Source organism: Mandrillus leucophaeus, unplaced genomic scaffold, assembly GCF_000951045.1.
Source record: "Mandrillus leucophaeus isolate KB7577 unplaced genomic scaffold, Mleu.le_1.0 Scaffold327, whole genome shotgun sequence".
Lineage (NCBI taxonomy): Eukaryota > Metazoa > Chordata > Mammalia > Primates > Cercopithecidae > Mandrillus > Mandrillus leucophaeus.
In genome coordinates, this window is record NW_012103443.1 from 158697 (window position 1) to 177943 (window position 19247).

A 19247-nucleotide genomic window follows, 5' to 3' on the forward strand; every position below is an offset into this window, starting at 1 on the left:
TATAGTTTCTGAATTTTGAATCATAGGATGGCTTTTGCCATGCCAAGGTTATAAAACAATTATCCCGTGTTCTCCTCAAGTCTTTCATTATAATTTTATTTTGTATATTTAAATCTTTAATTCATTTGTAATTCATCTGTGTATTGAGGTTTAGATCCAAATTTTTTTTCCTACATGACTTCACATATTATTTCATGAATAAAATTTCTAATATTTCACCATCTTTATATTTTCAGAATAAACTTCCTTGTTATGTAATATTTCAATAACTTTCAAATTTTATTTTTATATTTTTGTATATGTATGTGCACACACACACATATACACATACGCTGTATGTGTGCAAATAGATGTAAATAGGTATAGGCATAAACTTTTATAATTTGCTGAACTTTTTCTTAGGATTTCTGCATCTGGTTTATAAGTGCATGGGTCTGTATTTTCTCTTTCTTTCACTATCCTTTTTGAATTTTGGTAATAAGGTCAAAATAAACCCATAAAAAGAATTGTGTAGATTTTCCTCTTTTTCAATTCTCTGAAACAGTTCTTAAAGCCATCTGGGATTGGTCTTTTTTGTGGGGACATATTTGACTACTGAAAAAGGTCTTAGTTATAACTTTTATGTTCCTTCTTGAGAAAACATTGCTAATTTCCATTTTTTTATGAAATAGTTTTTCATCTAACTTTTCCAATTTTTAAACTTAACATCATCCTCTAATAATTTTAAAAGTCTCTATTATATTCATTTTACTTTCCTAGTACTGTTTATTGATGTCTTCTCTTTTTTTGCCCTCATTGATTTATTTAAAAACCTTGGGGTGCTCTGACTCAGTGTTTATGCTGATTTCTTGAATTTCAGGGTTGGAGTAGGGTATAAAAAAGAGAGAAATTGCACAGTAAGAACAAACTTCAGGAAAGAGTCTTCTAATGCCATGGGCAGGTACTGCCTATTTTGATTGGTCATCAAAAGCTCAGTTATTCCTTATTTTCCTCAACTGTAAAGTAGGAATATATTATAGTATCTGCATGATGGAATGTTATAAGGATCAAATAAATTAATACCAAACGAATGTTTAAAATATTGTTTGTCACATATAGAGCTGTCATTGATATCATTAGTCGTTGTTATCATTATGTGTAAAGGAGAAATAAAGTAACAAACCCAGGTTTGAGGAATTAGGACCAAGACACTAAAAATATGTTGGTTGCGTGTTTTTCCACACTTGGTCCCTAGGTCCCCCTCTACCTATCTGGCCATCATGTTCCTCACACTGAATGCCCTCCCAGTCTCCATGGATAAATGTTGAATTACCATGGAGTGAAGAAGGATGGCTTGAACATGGCCACATCTAATATTTCACAGACTTTCTGGAAGTTGCATTCAAGCCTCACACAATCAGATTTAACACAAACGGCAGGGCTGGGTTAAAAGATACCATAAGTGTAACCTTATCTTAATGCTTTCTAAATGATTAGTTTATTGAGCATTTAACTGGCTAAATATTTTTATAAGATGTATAAATTCATATGATGTATAAATCTTGAATTGAAAAATATTAAAGCCATTGTCACCCCAATAGATAAAGTTTTGCTAAAAAGAGGAACAACGTCGTTTGCTTTAGTGTTTAGGTTAAAGTTTATGTGCAGATACTGGTTTATCTGTCATTGGGTCTATCCATATATGCATATTGACCAATTGGCCTTTCTAGAGCTGTGCTGTCAGATAGAGTAACCGGTAACCACATGTGGCTATTGAAATTTAAATGAATAAAAATTAAGTAGAATTAAGAGTCAGTTGTTTCATCACACCGGGCACATTGCAACAGTTCAGTCACCACATTGGCTGTTAGCTACAGTATTGGACAACTCTAAATTATAGAACAGTTCCACCACCCCAGGAAATTCTAATGAACACCTCTGTTCTAGAGGGAGTTTCACCAATAATTAAAGTAGTAGTAGTTCCACCACAGAAGTACTAGTAGTTCTTGTACAGGTGCCTCAGGGAACAGATCACCTAGTTGTTACTAAAGCAGGCTGAATGCCTGTGGCTATGGCTAGCATGATTAAAAATAATTTGCTCTTCTGAGCAGGTTAGACAAGTGCTTTGGAATGTTATTTATCCTGAGAATTACCATGGAGATTCCAAAATTCAGGAATTCTGAATTAGTGAAGTCCAAATTAATGTGATTTGTTATATTCCCTAGATCAATCTTGAAGGCTACACTTCCCTTTTTTTTTTTCTGAGATGACGTTTTGCTCATAGGCCAGGCTGGAGTGCAATGGTGCGATCTTGGCTCACTGCAACCTCCGCCTCCCTGGTTCAAGTGATTCTCCTGCCTCAGCCTCCTGAGTAGCTGGGATTACATTGTTCCTGGCCAGAGGTCACCTCTGACCCCACTCCCACCTTCTGCCACTTACATACTTGTTGATATAAATATCACCTATTTTCTGGTCACTATCAGTCCTAAAACATTTGTCAACTTTGGCTGCTTTCCTAGAATAGACATTGGACTTGTCATTGCTTTTGCTCTATGAGTGACATCTTTAGCAAAAGCACCTCTTCTCCAACAGTATCTGCCAGCCAGCGCCTGGCAAGAATGGATAACTTGCAATGTTTCCTGTTGCGTAGGAATCGAGTATCAGATCTGCAAATGCTGAATGTGTCACAGGTGGAGGAACATTCTTCTGATGTACTCACAGCAAGTCACATGATACGGTGAAATACACGCGACTCAGAAGGAGGGCCAGGGGACCATGGGGCTGGGGTTTCCTCTCGTGTTTGTCGGGTGCAGGATTAGCTAAGGAATGACAGCCAGCAAGAAGAGGGTGAGGCTCCTAACATGTTGCAGCAATTCCTGCTGACCCCGATGTGCACCGGCAGGGTCCTTTGGAGAGTCAGTAATGATGAGGAAAAGGATCCCGTGGCTTTTACCAAAATATATGTTTCTTTTCTCCTCTGAGTTGTGGTGACATGTTTGCTAGCATCTTACTCTTTCCTGTCTATCAAAGCCGCCCTGACCATAAGCCAAGGCACTCACCAAATCCTGTTCCCCACACCTCTCCTTCCTCTCTAGGACTCATTAAGAAGGGAGCGCATAGGGTGTTGCTTTGTAAATACCTCATTTCGACTCACGATAAGCGGAGCAAAGCCAAGGGAAGCTGGAGGCAGAGGTCAAGGGAACAAAAGATCAGAAATCTTTGTCCATCACCACCAGGTCTACGATTACAAGATGCAGACCTCAGAATATGCAGTGCTTTCTCAGATATTCCTCTTCCTGAATATCTTTCCATCAATCATCCTATTTAATTCATCACCATGTTTGTTCATTCCTCCTTCTAAGTACCTCTGAAATGTGTCCACCCTCACCTTCCATCACCCCACTGAAATGACCACTACCTCATTGACGTTAGATTGCTCTTAAGCTCCCCTCACACAACAGCCAGAGGGTGATATTGAAAAAGACAAATCTTTCTTGCTTAGGATAAAGACAAAATTGATCAAATCAATCTGTTCTATTGGGACCTACCCGCCTGCCCCTGCTATGCGCTCTAACCTCACTCCTTCAACAAGGCCATCAAGCCCCACAGGCTTTTCTCAATTCCTCTAATAAGCCAAACTCGTTCCTGCTTCAGGGCCTTTGCACATGTGGTACCCTGTGCTTGACCTACCCTCCTCCCAATGCCCTCCCTCCCATACTCAGCCAGTCACTTTAGTCACCACCTCCTCTTTGTGTGTCATTTTACTCCTCAAACTCCTCTCTCCTGGAACTCAATCACACTGAAGTTTTGAATTTATAGGAATGACTATTTGATGAACTCTCTTTCCCATAAGATTTATAAGCTCCCAGAGACAACATTTTATCTTTTATTTACCATTGTATTCCCAGCTCCTAATACTACGCCTGGCAATTGGGGCATGAGTAAATCTTTGTTGACTGAATAAAAAACAATTAACTTGGCTGAGTGCGGTGGTTCACGCCTGTAATCCCAGCACTTTGGGAGGCTGAGGCGGGCAGATCATGAGGTCAGGAGTTCGAGACTAGCCTGACCAACATGGTGAAACCCCATCTCTACTAAAAATTAAAAAATTAGCTGGGCGTGGTGGCATGCACCTGTAATCCCAGCTACTCAGGAGGCTGAGGCAGGAGAATCGCTTGAACCTGGGAGGCAGAGGTTGCAGTGAGCTGAGATCGAGCCACTGTACTCAGCCTGGGTGACAGAGCGAGAGTTTGTCTCTAAACAAATAAATAAATAAATAAAATAACTTTTGTGATTATCCTACCAGCAGAGGAGGATGGTATACAAAGGAAGTACACAGATGAGAGCCCTGGCTTCAAATCCTGACTCTGTCATCTGTTGGGTGATCTTGGACCAGTTGATTTACCTCTCTAAGCTTTAGTTTTCGCCTAAGTAAAATGGGTATAACCATATTTACATGAGGTTGTGAAGCTAAGAGATATTTGCCAACTGCGCACCCACTAGGTCCTTAGTGAACTACAGACATTGCCATCATTATTGTTACCATCCAATTTAGACAGATGGGGTGGAAAGTCTTCTGGGGAGGCCACAGGCTCCTCAGGAAGAGTGACAGATTACTCACACCCAAAAGGAAACAGATAGTAACATTTTTTATTAAATATTACAGTGGATCAAAAAGTACAAAATATCTCTTGCCTGCTATGTGATTGGGAAACTATTGGCACGTAATACAGTATCAAAAGCAGTAATAAGTACAATTTGGAAAACATACAAAATTGAGTGTTTATAGTTGGCTCAGCATTCTTCTGGTAGTGTTTAAACTAATGCAAAGGTTACTCAATAACCTCTCCATTGGGAAACTATATAATATCACTGGGCCATGTTGCTATATACAAATAATCACCTTACAGAGCATAGAGGTTACATAGCTGGAATCACCAAAAGTATACAATATTTACAACACAGGAAAGTTTAAAAAAGTATAAACAGCCAAGAGATTATGCTGCTATTCTTCAGACATATTTCAACCATGAGGAGACAGGCAGAATATCAAATACACTAACAGCCAACACTGGACTTTAAGTGCTCAAGATAATCATTGCAATGGTGTGGGTCTCACCAGGGCAAACTCATTCCCATTTCTCTTTAAAATTGGGACAAGAGTAAAACTAGACCAGATGGGACTTGGCTGACCACCACCCAATGTGACTTTGTGGGACGATAAGTGAAGAGAAATAAATGGTTCTCTTTGAAGGCACACTACATAAAATATTTTTTGTGGGACCACCTCGAAATTTCCATCAGACACACCAACACAGTGAAATACAGTACTTGAGAATTCATGCACCAGGTCAGAAAGTTGTAAAGTTAACATCGAGTTTTAACAAACCCTTTTGTATATGCCCTGATAAACAAGTGAACTTAAGAGCTTCTAGCTAGTAAATAAATCAGTCAGTCCTGTGGCAAATATTACAAGTTTGAATCACTTACTAGAAGAATACTTAATTCCGAAACTCGGTTGGGCCATTTTTATTTTTTTTTATCATGTGGAGTTGCCAAACATTAAACCAGAAGTTGCATGGAAAAGTTTTTTAAAAATATTATTTAGAATCTCCAAATCTCCAGTAAATCACAGACTTAGTGCATTTTGAATTGCAACATTTCTTGGAAGCCACACTCAGTAAATAGATTTATGACTCCACTGCCAATTTGATTCCACAGTTTCCTTTACAGAACTACCAATAACAAAGGTTTGATTGCACAAAGAAAGGCTTGTGCAATTCCATTCAATAATAAGGCCCCTTGAACTCAAACAATGCAAACAAAGCCTTATTTAAGACATTTTAAAACGTCGTTCTCAGCCAATGAAGAATTCAATGGTCTTTTTGAAAGATTTCCAAGATCTCTGTTCAGAGTTTTAAAACAAATAACACACTGCTTCTGTTGGGAATGCATACCCCCATTTCTCTTTATTTGTCCTGATGTTTTGCCGAGGGTATGAGCTTCCTCAGACAGAAACAGTGAGTCTCCTCTCGGAAGAGATGAGAAAAACAAAAGCTGGACTATGTTAACATTGTTTGAAATGGTGTGATCGAATTCCAACATGATGAAACCAGACTGAAATCATTGCAGTGGAAAAAACAAATGCCCCATATTCCAAATAGGTGAGCTCCACTGGGGACAGATGCCCCCCCTCCTTTTATTTTTTTGAGACGCGAACTCATAGAAACCACATATGATCTAGCCCATGTCTGCTGCAGAACCACCGAAGTTTCCTTTTTCTTCCATGTCCTCCGATTCTGTGACCATTCAATCTAGTGCAACTTTCTTATATGTGTCATGGCTAGCATCTTGCCAGCTGGAATTGAGATTTTTCCCCCCTCTAGCTTGTGCAATAGCAGGATAATCTGCACTCACACATTTATAATCTAAATTCTACTAGTCTATCTATGGTTCTATTAAATATATATATATATATTATTCCACAGGAAGGTAAATAATTAATTGAAGCAAATGGAACTCTTAACACTGGATCTCTACATTCTTTTGTTTCCACCTTTGGATATTAAGTATGTTACATTGAATATTTGGCTTCATATCATGGAGACATTTCAATACAAATGCACGGCATGCATGGCTTTGTTTAAGAGCCGCAGTTTCATTGTTATCAGTTTTGATTATTTTGCAGTCAAGTTACCTATTTAGAAGTTGAAAATTGTCATCGATTTTCCCAGAATTAAGTATCTCAGAGGTAAAAGACTTAGTTAGCTATGGTTCTAAAGTCTACTGGTAGTGTTGCGGGAGGGGCACAGTGGGCTGGGAGTTCATCCAAGCGGTCTTCAGCAGGGATGGGACTTGGGGAGAAAATCCACTCTCTGTATCCATTGACTTTTAATTAATACAGTTAGAAAATGTGTCCACCTTAATGTTACATCTCGGTAGCAAATGGAATACAGTGGCAAGAATGACAACGGACATTCTCCACATCTTTTCACTGCCTGAGCAGCTTGACCATTTACTTCCAACAATAAAAGAAACCAGAAAGTGGACTGTGTTGCCAGGTGGTTAAAAACATGACCCAAACCACCTTACAAGTTTGTGTGTGTGCACACACAAAACTCACACCCCACAAACCCAAAGAGGATGACTTTTCTTTTGAAAAGGCTAATCCAGTATGTCAGTTATCCTCAAAGATGTGGCCTGGGAGATTCTTCTTGGGAATGACAGGAAACCAACTGGATGAAAACAACGTGACTACTTATTACTCAAAAGACCGAGGCTAGAGAAGCTATCAGGACTGCAGCTGCTCCTCTTCTGGCCAGTTGAGCTCCATCCTCTTCCCAACCCCCTTTCCCAGATCATTTAAAGGAATCAGTGCCAACACCAATGTAAATCATTTTGGCTCCTGTTCTAATTTCTGAAATTCCTAAAATATCTGTGCAGCCCACAAATATGTCCTCTAGACTCTGTTGTTATTCGGCAGCTTGCTGCCAGTGAGGTTTTTGTTTTTATGATTCCTCTGGTATGTAGGACAGTTTCACAGCCTAGATAAGGTAAGTACAACGCTCAATATTTTCACAGAACCCAATACTTCAAAGCAAAGCATTTGGCTGGGTAAGCAGTGTATAAGCTCTTTCAACTATGCCATTTATGAGGAACAAAATCCTTAAGTTGCGGATCTACAAAGGAACGTTCTTTGCACTATTGTGTGCTTGACTGTTTCTTTTTCATTTGTTCCACTAGAATCAGTTGCTTCAATTTGTAAACAATAACTTTACCACCCAAAGCTGCTCAAAATCAGATGTGGAAAAATTACAAACACACATCAACAACTAGGACAGTCAGTCAGCCTCGAAAACAAAACAAAAACAAAAAGACCTGCAAACAAAAGCAATACCATTTAATAATAATAAAAAAAAAAAGAGACGAGAAGGAACTGGGAGAAAATGGAACTACCTGTATATAAATTAGGTGAGCAAACAGTGATACGGGTAGTTTTAAGAAGCAAATATATACAGTCAATTTAACAGTGTTTACTTCTCTGGATTGTTTAATAGTGTCAAAATGAAAGATCTATTGAAGTTTCACTATACATTGCATTGACTGAACCTTGGAGAGTTTTATGAAAAAGAGGGGCATCCCTTGGCATCTATTTGCCAGTCTTCCTTGCCCGTTCCTTTGAAATGCCTGCCTCTTATTTGCCCAGATTGTTTCCTGACCATCCGAACTCAGATGGGGTCCTCTAAGTTCTTCCTGGATATTCACAAATCCCTTCACAAGGCCCACGTGCGAAGTGAATGATCTGGAGGTGCCTGGGCATCTGTGTTGGAAGGGAGTCAAGACTGACCAGCCAAGGCTAGAGCTGTCCCACAAAAATCAGGCATGTTCACCTCCCCTTTGGGCCCCTAAAGCTGGGACTGATCGTAGCCTCAGATTAGAAGAAATACTGCCTTCTAACTCTATAAGCCAGCACTCCCGGGTAAGGAGTGAAGCTCTGTTGGCCATGCCGCTTTGGACTGCTGGGCAGAGCTGAGCCTACAGTTTTGTACTGGGGTGCACGGATGACAGCTGGGAAGATGGAAAGGCAGCTTGAGGATTTATAGCAGCTAAAGGGTAAATGCTGTTATGCAAAAGGTCCCCATATGAACTTCCTACAGGTGTAGCCGCAGCCAAGTGTCTGTACAGCTGCTGAGAATTTGTCGGTGATGTAAAAATTCCTCTTTGCATCACAAGCGAGTGGAAAGCCAGGGGCTGCATGAGCGGAGAAAGCACAGTCTGGTTTTTCAAGTACTGCAGAGAATGAGAATACCCAGCCGGGAGCCTGGAGTTGAGGCCCGAGTTACACAGGCTCCCGGAATACAGACCTGGGAAGATAGGGGAGGAGAGGGGAAGCTTGTGGCCTTCTGATGCGCCCCCGGAATGCCCACCGTGCGCTGCCTTGCTGCCTTCACTCTCCTGCTCAGAGGCCTTCTCCTTCCCAGAGACCTCCTTGGAGGGGTCTAAGGGGGACACTGCCCGGGCCTTTTTCCCTGCAATCACAAGGTCCAAATCCTCCAGGCTGCGCTTGATTGGCCGCGCCGCCCCAATGTTCTGCGGGCTCATTTTCCGGTGCAGGATTGGGTGGACCATGCCTTCCATCTTCCTGAAATTCTCCAGTCTCACATGGTGAGGTTTTCCTGATCTTGAAAGTGATTCAGGATATTTTTTAGGGCCCGACATGGTCATGGGTGATACCCGACAGGCTTTGGGGTGACAGTCTCGACTCTGGCTGCCTAAGACCTGGAACTGGGAGACGCCTTTGCTCTCCTGGGGCCCTGTGGTGGAGTGAGCCAGGCCCAGGACCTTGCCGGTAGGTTTGTGCGGGTTCTTGGGAAGGCTCAGATCTGTAGGCTGATCATCCGTAGGGGCTTCTGCTGCCGCCGACTTTTTGTCTTGCAGGTGCAGGGACGTGAGATAATTTACATGGAGTTTTTCTTGGTGTCTGTGGGAAGGAAAAGAACTGTTTTCCGATTCCCTGTACATGTCCCTGGAAGGGTATTTGGATGTCTGTTCATTATGAAGATGGTGCTCGGTGTGTCTGTAGAGGCTATGGAGATGAGGGGACGAGTAGAAGTCGGCCAGGAAGCTAGGCATGTGGGAATGGGGAAGGGCCCTTTTCTCTAAGAGTTTATCCTTGCCCTCGTGAATTTCTTGCTTCAGCACATAGGAGTCAGCAAGGGGGTTAAGGTGATGCTTGGAGAAGTTGCAGCGGTGGGGATCTGATCGACTCAGTTTCTCATGCTTAAAGATGTCATTGATGGTCTTTCTCTCTTCCGAGGGCTTGCTTCTGAAACTCTGGACGTGCTGAATCACCGATGGCCGGCTGACCGCCATATGGTCAGTGCTTTGGCCATGGTGGGCTTGGGACAAACTGGAGCACAAGTCATCCCTAGCAATCAGTTTCTTTTTGCTGATCAAAGGGGGTGGGGAGCCATAAGGGTAGCTACTGGAGAGGCTGGCCCCACTCACTTGGGACAAAAGCTTTTTCTTGGCCAGCGGGGACATGATGCCTGGGTTGCCCCTAGAGTACAGCAGGGGTGTGTAATTAAGTCCATGGTTCTCGTTCATGGGCCCAGTCAGGTCTTTGTCTTTGAACATGTCAAACGACTGGACCACAAGGACCTTTGGGGTCTGCTTGAGCGCATTATGGATGTCGTCACTGCCCAGCTGGTCCACCTTCACGGTGCAGTTGGCGATGTAATCCGCCATGGCGGGCAGTTTGTCATCCTCCGTCTCATTCTGGTTTGCCAGCGGTGGCTGTGCGGTGGGGAAGCTGGGGAAGGATGCTTCTTGCGGTTCATTTTCAGGGCTCTCTGTAAAACAACACAGTTTGGATTCTTGTTTTGAGTCCACCAGGGCACTAGGAGAGGTGAGTGGCTGTTTGTTGGCCCCAGGGACCAAGGCTGAATCTTTTTCCGGGGCCAGAGGAGCACTTGGGAGTGGAGGTGTGGGCCCCTTCTCTCCTGCCTCCTCTGCCACCTTCTCACTGTTGGAACCTTGGTCTGTTTCGTTGTCCTTCTCTGGGTCTACTCTGGACGCCAGGGGCCTCGCTGAAAATTCCTGATACCCTTCTATTTTTTTCTTCATGTCTGCTGCTGGGATAGGCTCAGGGATGCTTTTCTGGCTTAAAGTCTCTTGTTCTTTTTCTTGCTCTGATGAAACCTGGTAACATATTTCAAAAGACAGTCAGAAGAAAACCAAACACACTGACACGTTTTGCTATGAAATGAAATATTCCACACAGCAGTTTTACTTGAAAACAGGCTTGTCAATCAGCTCATGAAGTTTCTGTAAAGCTTTATTACTCCCCAATCATGGCTCTAAACAAAGAAATCTAAATTACACAAACATTAGGGGAAATATGCATATTCGCTTCAGTCCCTTATGAGACACCTATCAAAATAGCAGTGTTATGTACTGATGGTATACAATCATATCACTCCTTGATTCTAATATATAGTTTAATTCTAAGGTTGTCTTCTTGTCAGATCAGTCAATTATCCAAATGGGTTTTAAATTACATGTTGTGTTTTATGATACTCCTGAGAAAGATTTTTTTAAAGCATTTCTCTTTCAAAAATTCAACCAACCCCATGTTAACAACAAACAATGAACCTATTGCAACTCCTTGCTTTTCTTTAAGAGGGCAAACCCCTTCCCAATGTATTCAATATGACGTACTGAAGATTAGCAATGCGTAAGTGTTAATAATTTCTACTCAGGCCAGATGACATGCAGATAATGCTAAAATATTGACAAAGTATGAAGATTTCTTGGCAGCCTGTCTACCTGAGGGACAGAGGAGACTAAGTCCTTCTAGGTTGAAGCAAACTACATTTCTATTAAAGCCCAAAATGAAGTTGTCAAAATTTAGACGGTCTGTGCCACCACAAATATATATAGCTTTGCTGTTCAATGAAATAAATTATAGTCAATGAGACTCCTTATGTGACCCTACTGACAGAAGTTGTGGGTACCAATTCGATCCATCTGCATTATGTAGCCATGTAAACTTTGACCTTAAGAGGTCATTTTAACTTTCTATCTGTGACCCAGCTGACTGACAAGCCCTTTCAAAACTGCTGTCATTCTGCCCTGACATGTCTTAGCAGAGCAGTCACAAAACAGTTGTACTGAGCTGGTCTTTTCCCCCTCCTTTTTCCATCTCATCCCTTGAACTTTGTTCTTCTCTGTTAAGAAAAGAGGTGCCTGTAATCTCAGCACTTACGGAGGCCGAGGTGGGCGGATCACCTGAGGTCAGGAGTTCAAGACCAGTGTGGTCCACATAGTGAAACCTCATCTCTAGTAAAAAACCAAAAATTAGCTGGGCGTGGTGGTGGGCGCCTGTAATCTCAACTACTCAGGAGGCTGAGGCAGGAGAATCGCTTGAACTCCAGAGGTGGAGGATGCAGTGAGCCGAGATCATGCCATTGCACTCCAGCTTGGGCAACAAGGGTGAAACTCTCTCAAAACAAAGAAAGAAAGAAAGAAAGGAAAAGAAAGAAAGAAAGAGAGAAAGAGAGAGAGAGAGAAGTGTCTGCTACATTAACATCTTTGGGTAAGATTGAGGATGCTGGTTTAGGAATACGTGGTAACAAAAGTTTTAAGAAATCACACCTATTTCATAGGTGTGTTTCCTCAAATCCTTTAAAAAAACCCCTGAATTTTAGGGATGTGTTATACCTAAGAGTCTTTGCTTATCATCATTATTTTTCTTTATTTTTGTACTAGTAGCTGGCTTTTCCAGTACAAATATCATTTCTTGTTCTACATTAATAATCATCATTGGTCTCTTGAGCTTATATATAACATAAAAATACAGAAAAATGAGTATGGCAAGGGAAAAAGGCAAATTGCTTCTAATTGTTAGTTTCTTATGGGGCTATAGTTTGAGGCAGGGCAATGGGGGATACTCAGTCCCATTGAAGTTTCTATGATGTAGACCTGCAGTTATATTGCAGTCCCATGCTTCGGGCTGTAAAACAGGTTTAGGAAGTCTTTGAAAGCTAGGAAGAAAAAAGTAAAGGACTTTTTTTCTAGGAAGACATTTTACGATCTGCTTAGTATGTTAAATGTTAGCTTCCCACCATGCAACTTGCAATCCCATTATCTGAATATAGTGGATTCAACTAGAGGGAATTTATCACCCTTTCTATCTCCACTGAGTTCACTGCTTCATATTGAAAACACCAAAAAGTAAAAGCAATGAAAACAATAAAATCCAAACCAAAAACTTCAAATAGCGTTAATGAGAAGAAATACACCTGGCTAATAACATGGTTCTATGTTGCAGGTGGGAAGTGATTCGTATTACAAGGTCAGCCTTGGAGAGAGTGGAAGATTCCATGAGGTTTAGATAACCTCGTCATGACAACCTTTGAAACTTGAGACACTTACAGCTCCCTGAAGGGAACAGTTGTGGCCTATAGGAAACAGAAAGCCTAACAGCTTTAAGGGTTTCTATGGACTCCAGGGAGTAAGGCTCCACTCTTGGGAATGGTCATCTCCCAAGCTGACAGGCTCAGTGCATAGGCTAAGGATTCCTCCTACCATTCACAAACCAACCATTTCAAACTGAATCCCCAAAGTGGAGACATTCAAGGGTCAGCTGTCCCCTTGGTCCTCAGTCTGTCCCCTAGTGCTTTGTGTACATATGGCAGCTAATAGAACACACTCATCTGAAACCCTATAATAAATCACCAGGCCAAAAGTATCAAGGGAAAATGGAATGTAAGCATGCACTTGGAATTTCCTTGCTTTTGGCCATTTATGTTCCAAGTTTGCAGATGTTGAGAAATCTGCATCATCTGGCCAGGGACAGTGGCTCACACCTGTAATCCCAGCACGTTGGGAGGCCAACGAAGGTGGATCATTTGAGGTCAGGAGTTCGAGACCAGCCTGCCCAACATAGTGAAACGCCGTCTCTACTAAAGATACAACAATATTAGCAGGGCGTGGTGGCGTATGCCTGTAGTCCTAGCTACTCAGGAGGCTGAGGCAGGAGATCACTTGAACCTGGGAGGCGGAGGTTGCAGTGAACTGAGATCACACCACTGCACTCCAGCCTGGGCAACAGAGAGAGACTCTGTCTCAAAAAAAAAAAAAAAAAAAAAAAATCTGCATCATCTTCCTCCTCCCCCTTTTTAGTTACTAGAGCTTAAAATAATTATGAAACTTAATAAAAACAAAAAACATAAATTTCTCCTTTTGGTATCAATACTATTATCTTATGTAAGAGTCAGTTGGGTAAGTTGATGTCTAGATGGGAGGTTGGTGCGTGTTGTACATGTGTGATTTAAACCAGTGTTTAATTATGAAGCCTTTTATGTGTTCATTATAAACCTGATTTTTTAGGGGGTATTTAATATCAGCACCAAAATTCCCTCTGGGGTTGAATCCTAGAACATACTGTCTCCAAATGCGGCTAAGGTTTTTTTTTTTTTTTTTTTTTAATGGGCAGCAACGTGTTTTATTATTCATGTTGAAACAGAGCCCAGATCAGCCTACAAGACTGGCTGTATGCTGGCGGTAATGGCTTCTACCAAAAGGCTGTTAGGGGCTGTGGGTGGCTGGGGCTTGTTTTAAAAAGTTCAGAAACTACCTGTTAACATGAAAAATAATAGTGGTTTCAGAGGAACCATTTCAAAATTCCCCTATAAATAATATGCACTTAAGATTTTTCTTTTTTTCTTTTCTTTTTTTTTTTTTTTGAGATGCAATCTCGCACTGTCACCCAGGCTGGAGTTCAGTGGCGAGATCTCGGGTCACTGCAACCTCCGCCTCCCAGGTTCACGCCATTCCGCTGCCTCAGCCTCCCGAGTAGCTGGGACTACCGGTGCCCGCCACCATGCCCAGCTAATTTTTTGTATTTTTAGTAGAGACGGGGTTTCACTGTATTAGCCAGGATGCTCTTGATCTCCTGACCTCATGATCCGCCTGCCTCGGCCTCCCAAAGTGCTGGGATTACAAGCGTGAGCCACCACGCCCCGGCCACGCTTAAGATTTTCCTAAATTGGTCTCAACCCAAGGCTGTTGCATAGAAATCAATTATGGGAGACAAACACATCTCTGAAGTTTTCAGGAGAGTCTTGCAGAGCTACAGCACCACGGTTCCAACGTCCCTCTTTCCTAGATCCCCAAACCATTTTTTTTGAGACATGGTCTTACTCTTGTCTCCTAGGCAAGAGTGCAGTGGTATAATCACGGCTCACTGCAGCCTTTACCTCCCAGGGCTCAGGTTATCCTCCCACCTCAGCCTCTCGAGTAGCTGGGACCACAGCGGGTCATCACCATGCCTAATATTTGGTTTTTTGGTTTTTTTTTTTTTTGACATGGGGTCTCGCTCTGTCGCCCAGGCTGGAGTGCAGGGGTGCGACCTCTGCTCACTACAAGCTCTGCCTCCCAGCTTCACGCCATTCTCCTGCCTCAGCCTCCTGAGTAGCTGGGACTACAGGCGCCCGCCACCATGCTCGGCTAATTTTTTGTATTTTTAGTAGAGACGGGGTTTCACTGTGTTAGCCAGGATGGTCTCCATCTCCTGACCTTGTGATCCGCCCACCTTGGCCTCCCAAAATGCTGGGATTACAGGCCTGAGCTTTGTTTGTAGAGATTGGGTTTCACCATGTTGCCCAGGCTCTTCTCGAATTCTTGGGCTCATGCAATCCACCTGCCTTGGCCTCCCAGAGTGCTAGGATTACAGGTGTGAGCTACCGTGTCCAGCCCCAAAATATGTTTTAAAGTCACACCAGCACCTCAGATAGACTGACTGTGGAATGGCCAAGAAGCCATGTTTTCACAGTAAAATTCTTTGATGTTAGTATAGCTCTGGCTCCTTCTCTCTCAGAGCCTGAGCATTTGCTATCAGTTTTCTACAGGATGTTTGCATCTTTCTAGAATCTATTCCTGGGCTATCCCATTCAATACTAGGCACTGCATTTCAACTCAGCAAGCTGAAAGGTTTTCAGGAATTGGGGAACTATGAGGCGAACTGTGAAGCTCAGATTTCTTGGCTTCTTCATCAAGCCGTCCAACTGTGCAGGGACACAACTGTGTACTCAGGGCTCCAGAAGGACCTCGAGGCAGCACATGTCTTTCAGAGGTACTTCTGGAACAAAGCAACTCACCTCTGCGGCATCCTGGGGCTTTGGGGCATTTTCTTTTTCTTTCTTGCTTTTAGGTATTTCATGTTTGATGCGTTTGGTTCCAGATACTTTTGCTTTATTCTCATTTTCCTGTGAACTGTTCTCCTGTTTCCGAGGTTTGATTGGAGGCAGGGGCTTATCTTCTTCTCCTTTAATAAACCTTTCATATGGTAGGATTAATCTAAAAGGTTAACAGAAGAGATGATGGGTCAGTTGAGTAATTCCAGTAGCATCAATGCTATGGGGGTTTATTTTCTCAATATAAACAAATTATTAAATGACTTCATCTCCAATGACACTGCTATACTTCTATAAACTTACTCCACACTTTAGTGTTCTGCTTCCTTGGTCAAAATCAGTACCTGGCAACTTTTTTTTTTTTTTTTTTTTGAGACGGAGTCTCGCTCAGTCGCCCAGACTGGAGTGCAGTGGCCCAATCTCAGCTCACTGCAAGCTCCGCCTCCCGGGTTCCCGCCATTCTCCTGCCTCAGCCTCCCGAGTAACTGGGACTACAGGCGCCCGCCACCACGCCCGGCTAATTTTTTTGTATTTTTAGGGGAGATGGGGTTTCACCGTGTTAGCCAGGATGGTCTCGATCTTCTGACCTCGTGATCTGCCCGCCTCGGCTGCCCAAAGTGCTGGGATTACAGGCGTGAGCCAGCTTGCATGGCCTGTACCTGGTAACTTAATACTTCTCAGTAAGACCTCTTTTTGGTTTTGTGCGTCTATAGACCAAGATACCAATGGAAGCATCTAACATTAACAATATCATCATCACTCCCCATGGCACCTGGCTAAGTGCTAACAAAACTGCAACAATAATGCTAGCTGCTTTACCAGTCCATCAACAACTATTTATTGAGCACATACTATCGGCAGTGTTCTAGACACTGAGACACAGCTGTGAACCAAACATTCAAAGCTTCTGAGCTCATGAAGCTTATATTCTCATAGGTACTACCATGTGCCAGGTACATTTAAAGATGATTTTATGTAAACTCCACAATATCCCTATGGCGTATTATTATTATTCTCTTTTTAACATATGAGGCAACTGAAACCTAAAAAAGGTTAAACAGTTTGCCTGAGAGTCATACCATTTGTTAGAGGTGAGATTTGAACCTAGTACTGCCCATCTGAAAAGGTTTTATCTTCATTCATGTCAAGACAGAGATGAAACATCTAAGATAAAAAGGTCAATGACAGGCAAGCACAGCATGGCCAAGGGACAGTTTAGTCTTATCCCACAGCTCTGAGTGGGGCAGGGGACTCCACTAGGAGCTCTGTTTTAGGGTGCTAAGTAAAACACAGCCCCAGCGAGAAGGAAGGCAGACAGACTATGCAAGCCACAAAAACCAGAGGGTTGAAAATTTCAAGCGTTTTAATTATATAACTTTTTAAACAAACTGCATAGAATTGCTCTAAAAAGAGAAACATCAAACAGCTCTAGTTTTAATCTGTTTTCCCTTTGCGATGCAGCTCTTTATCTGAAAGGGAAAAATAGCTGATGTAATTAAAAGGGATGGATTGCATTACAATCTCAGTTTCAACTTCAGTGATTAAAGTTTTTATAATGCATTTGGTATGATTAATGACTCACTGTGGGATTAATATAAGACTCAGCCTTAAAAATATGAACTTTAATACAGCAAACATAATTTGTTTTAAATAAGACAAGTTGACTCAATGAAGAACATGTACTTGGCTTATAAACATAGTAAGTCTGTTGAAATACTGGAGATCCTCATTATTTTTAAACTAAGATTCCCAGGCAAAAACTTCCTTGGTCTGGATATTGGTGTGCTATCCTAAAATTGGTTTCTATCTGTGTTATTTGGATCTCAACTTCTTAACCATACGTGATTGTTCAGGTTTGACAGTACAGATGTGGGGACATTTGTGATCCTCATATTTTACTCTTTAATAAAATACCGGTAAAATTATGGGAAAATCAGATCCCAATTTATAGCATATTAGAAACAAAATTCATTTACTGAGCATGCTTGGACAAGGTATGAGCAAGGAGGCGTGAATACTACTTTGGAGCCCTACATCTGGCAGTTGGCCAGCCATGAAGATCAACAGAGCCCATGGGGAATAGCGATCTTCAGATCCCATTACAAACTGAGTTTAAACATGTTACAGCTGCTAAAACTGGAAACTGCCCTCCCTATGCAGACTTACTAAAATAATATATGGCTGCCAAATACCTGCTTCCCACTGTAATATTACAGTTAATGTTTATATAATAAAAAGCATAACTAAGCAGAAAAAGAGAGAAAAAAGCAATCCTGCTCATACTTGAATTTATTCTATCTCATCTGTGAAGTCCCCAACATTCCCCCCAATTCCCTTTTTCTGCCTGGTTCTGCCAGGGACTTTATCCTCTTCAATATTGGCAGGTTGGGGATTTTTGTCCGGGAGCAAAATGCATTGAATATTTTAAACTGAAAAGATAGTTTAAATTGACTTTAATGAAAACATATTTTATTGTTGGGACAGATAGGTTTGTTTTACTTTTGTTTTGTTGCCATGGGAACTCAAAGAGCACTGAAGTCTGGGTATTCCAATGATTGCAATTTGCTGGTACCACCCTTCCCCCAACTTCATTTTCTGATGGAGATGGTGACACCACGAGGGACCCTCTTTACTGAGAAGAATGACAGTATTACCTCTGAGTGTGGGGAGGGGGAGGAGGGAAAGCAGAGAACTGGCTAGGAGAGACACCCCAGGGACCCTGCAAGGACCCCTCACTCTGGGTTCTGAGAGCCTTGGGCCAGCCTGGCTCTCTAGATGGGTGCTAAGGAGACTTTAATTTCCTTTTCTAATTTTGCAAGTTCACAAAGCAGGGCACCATTTTCATTTCAGTTCCTTTTTTTTTTTTTTTTCATGTTTTCTTTCCTTTTTTTTCTTTTCTCCCCTTCACTCAACTCAGCAGCTGGCTGGCTGACAGCAGTAAAAAATACATTTCACTTTGCTGGTCAAAGGCCTAAAGCCAGAAGCAGGAAATCTGGAATTAAATGTTTCTTGTATCTGGAAAGAGGCATGACTAAGGTAAAACTGAATCCAAACACAAGCCCTGCTTGTTCAAGGCTTCCAGAGAGAGTATATGAGAGTGTGTGAGTGTGTGTGTGTGTGAGAGAGAGAGAGTGTATGTATGTGTAAAGGTCAGTTGAGTGTTTTTTCCCCCCCTTCTAAATCATTGAAAGATAATTATAGTGGCTTGGGGGGAAAAAAAAGGCTCCTAAAATAAAACAAGCAAGGCAGAAGCTAAAAGGAAGCAAGTAGAAATATGACCAGCTAAGCTTTGAAGAACAGGGCACGGTCTCGCACGGCACACAATCGCTGCTTCATATAGTGATTTCCGTTTGGTGCAATTTTCACTGAATGTTTTTTCAGTTATCCTGTCATGGTACAACACAATTACCCCACAGGATATGATCTTATCATATGATTATTAGAAGTTTTTATAGTACAAGAGGACAAAAGCTATTATAGCTTTCTGAACATTTAAACGTTCAGTGTACATGTGGTACCATTAAACACAGGTTAGCCTTAGATTAGGTCAACATTGCCTTATGTAGAAAG

General features: G+C 41.9%; 1 protein-coding gene across 2 annotated transcripts in view; it reads right to left on the reverse strand.

Annotated features, from left to right (window-relative positions):
• Positions 1–4609: 4609 nt before the first annotated feature.
• The window catches only part of ARID5B (AT rich interactive domain 5B (MRF1-like)), a 194932-nt gene continuing 180294 nt past the window's right edge, over positions 4610–19247 (reverse strand). For both annotated transcript variants that reach the window (XM_011988310.1, XM_011988311.1), the window contains 2 exons: positions 15642–15840; positions 4610–10680 (listed from right to left, as the gene is read on the reverse strand). In XM_011988310.1, the coding sequence (XP_011843700.1) occupies positions 8515–10680; positions 15642–15840 (2365 nt within the window). In that variant the 3' untranslated portion in view covers positions 4610–8514. The remainder of the gene's footprint in view (positions 10681–15641; positions 15841–19247) is intronic.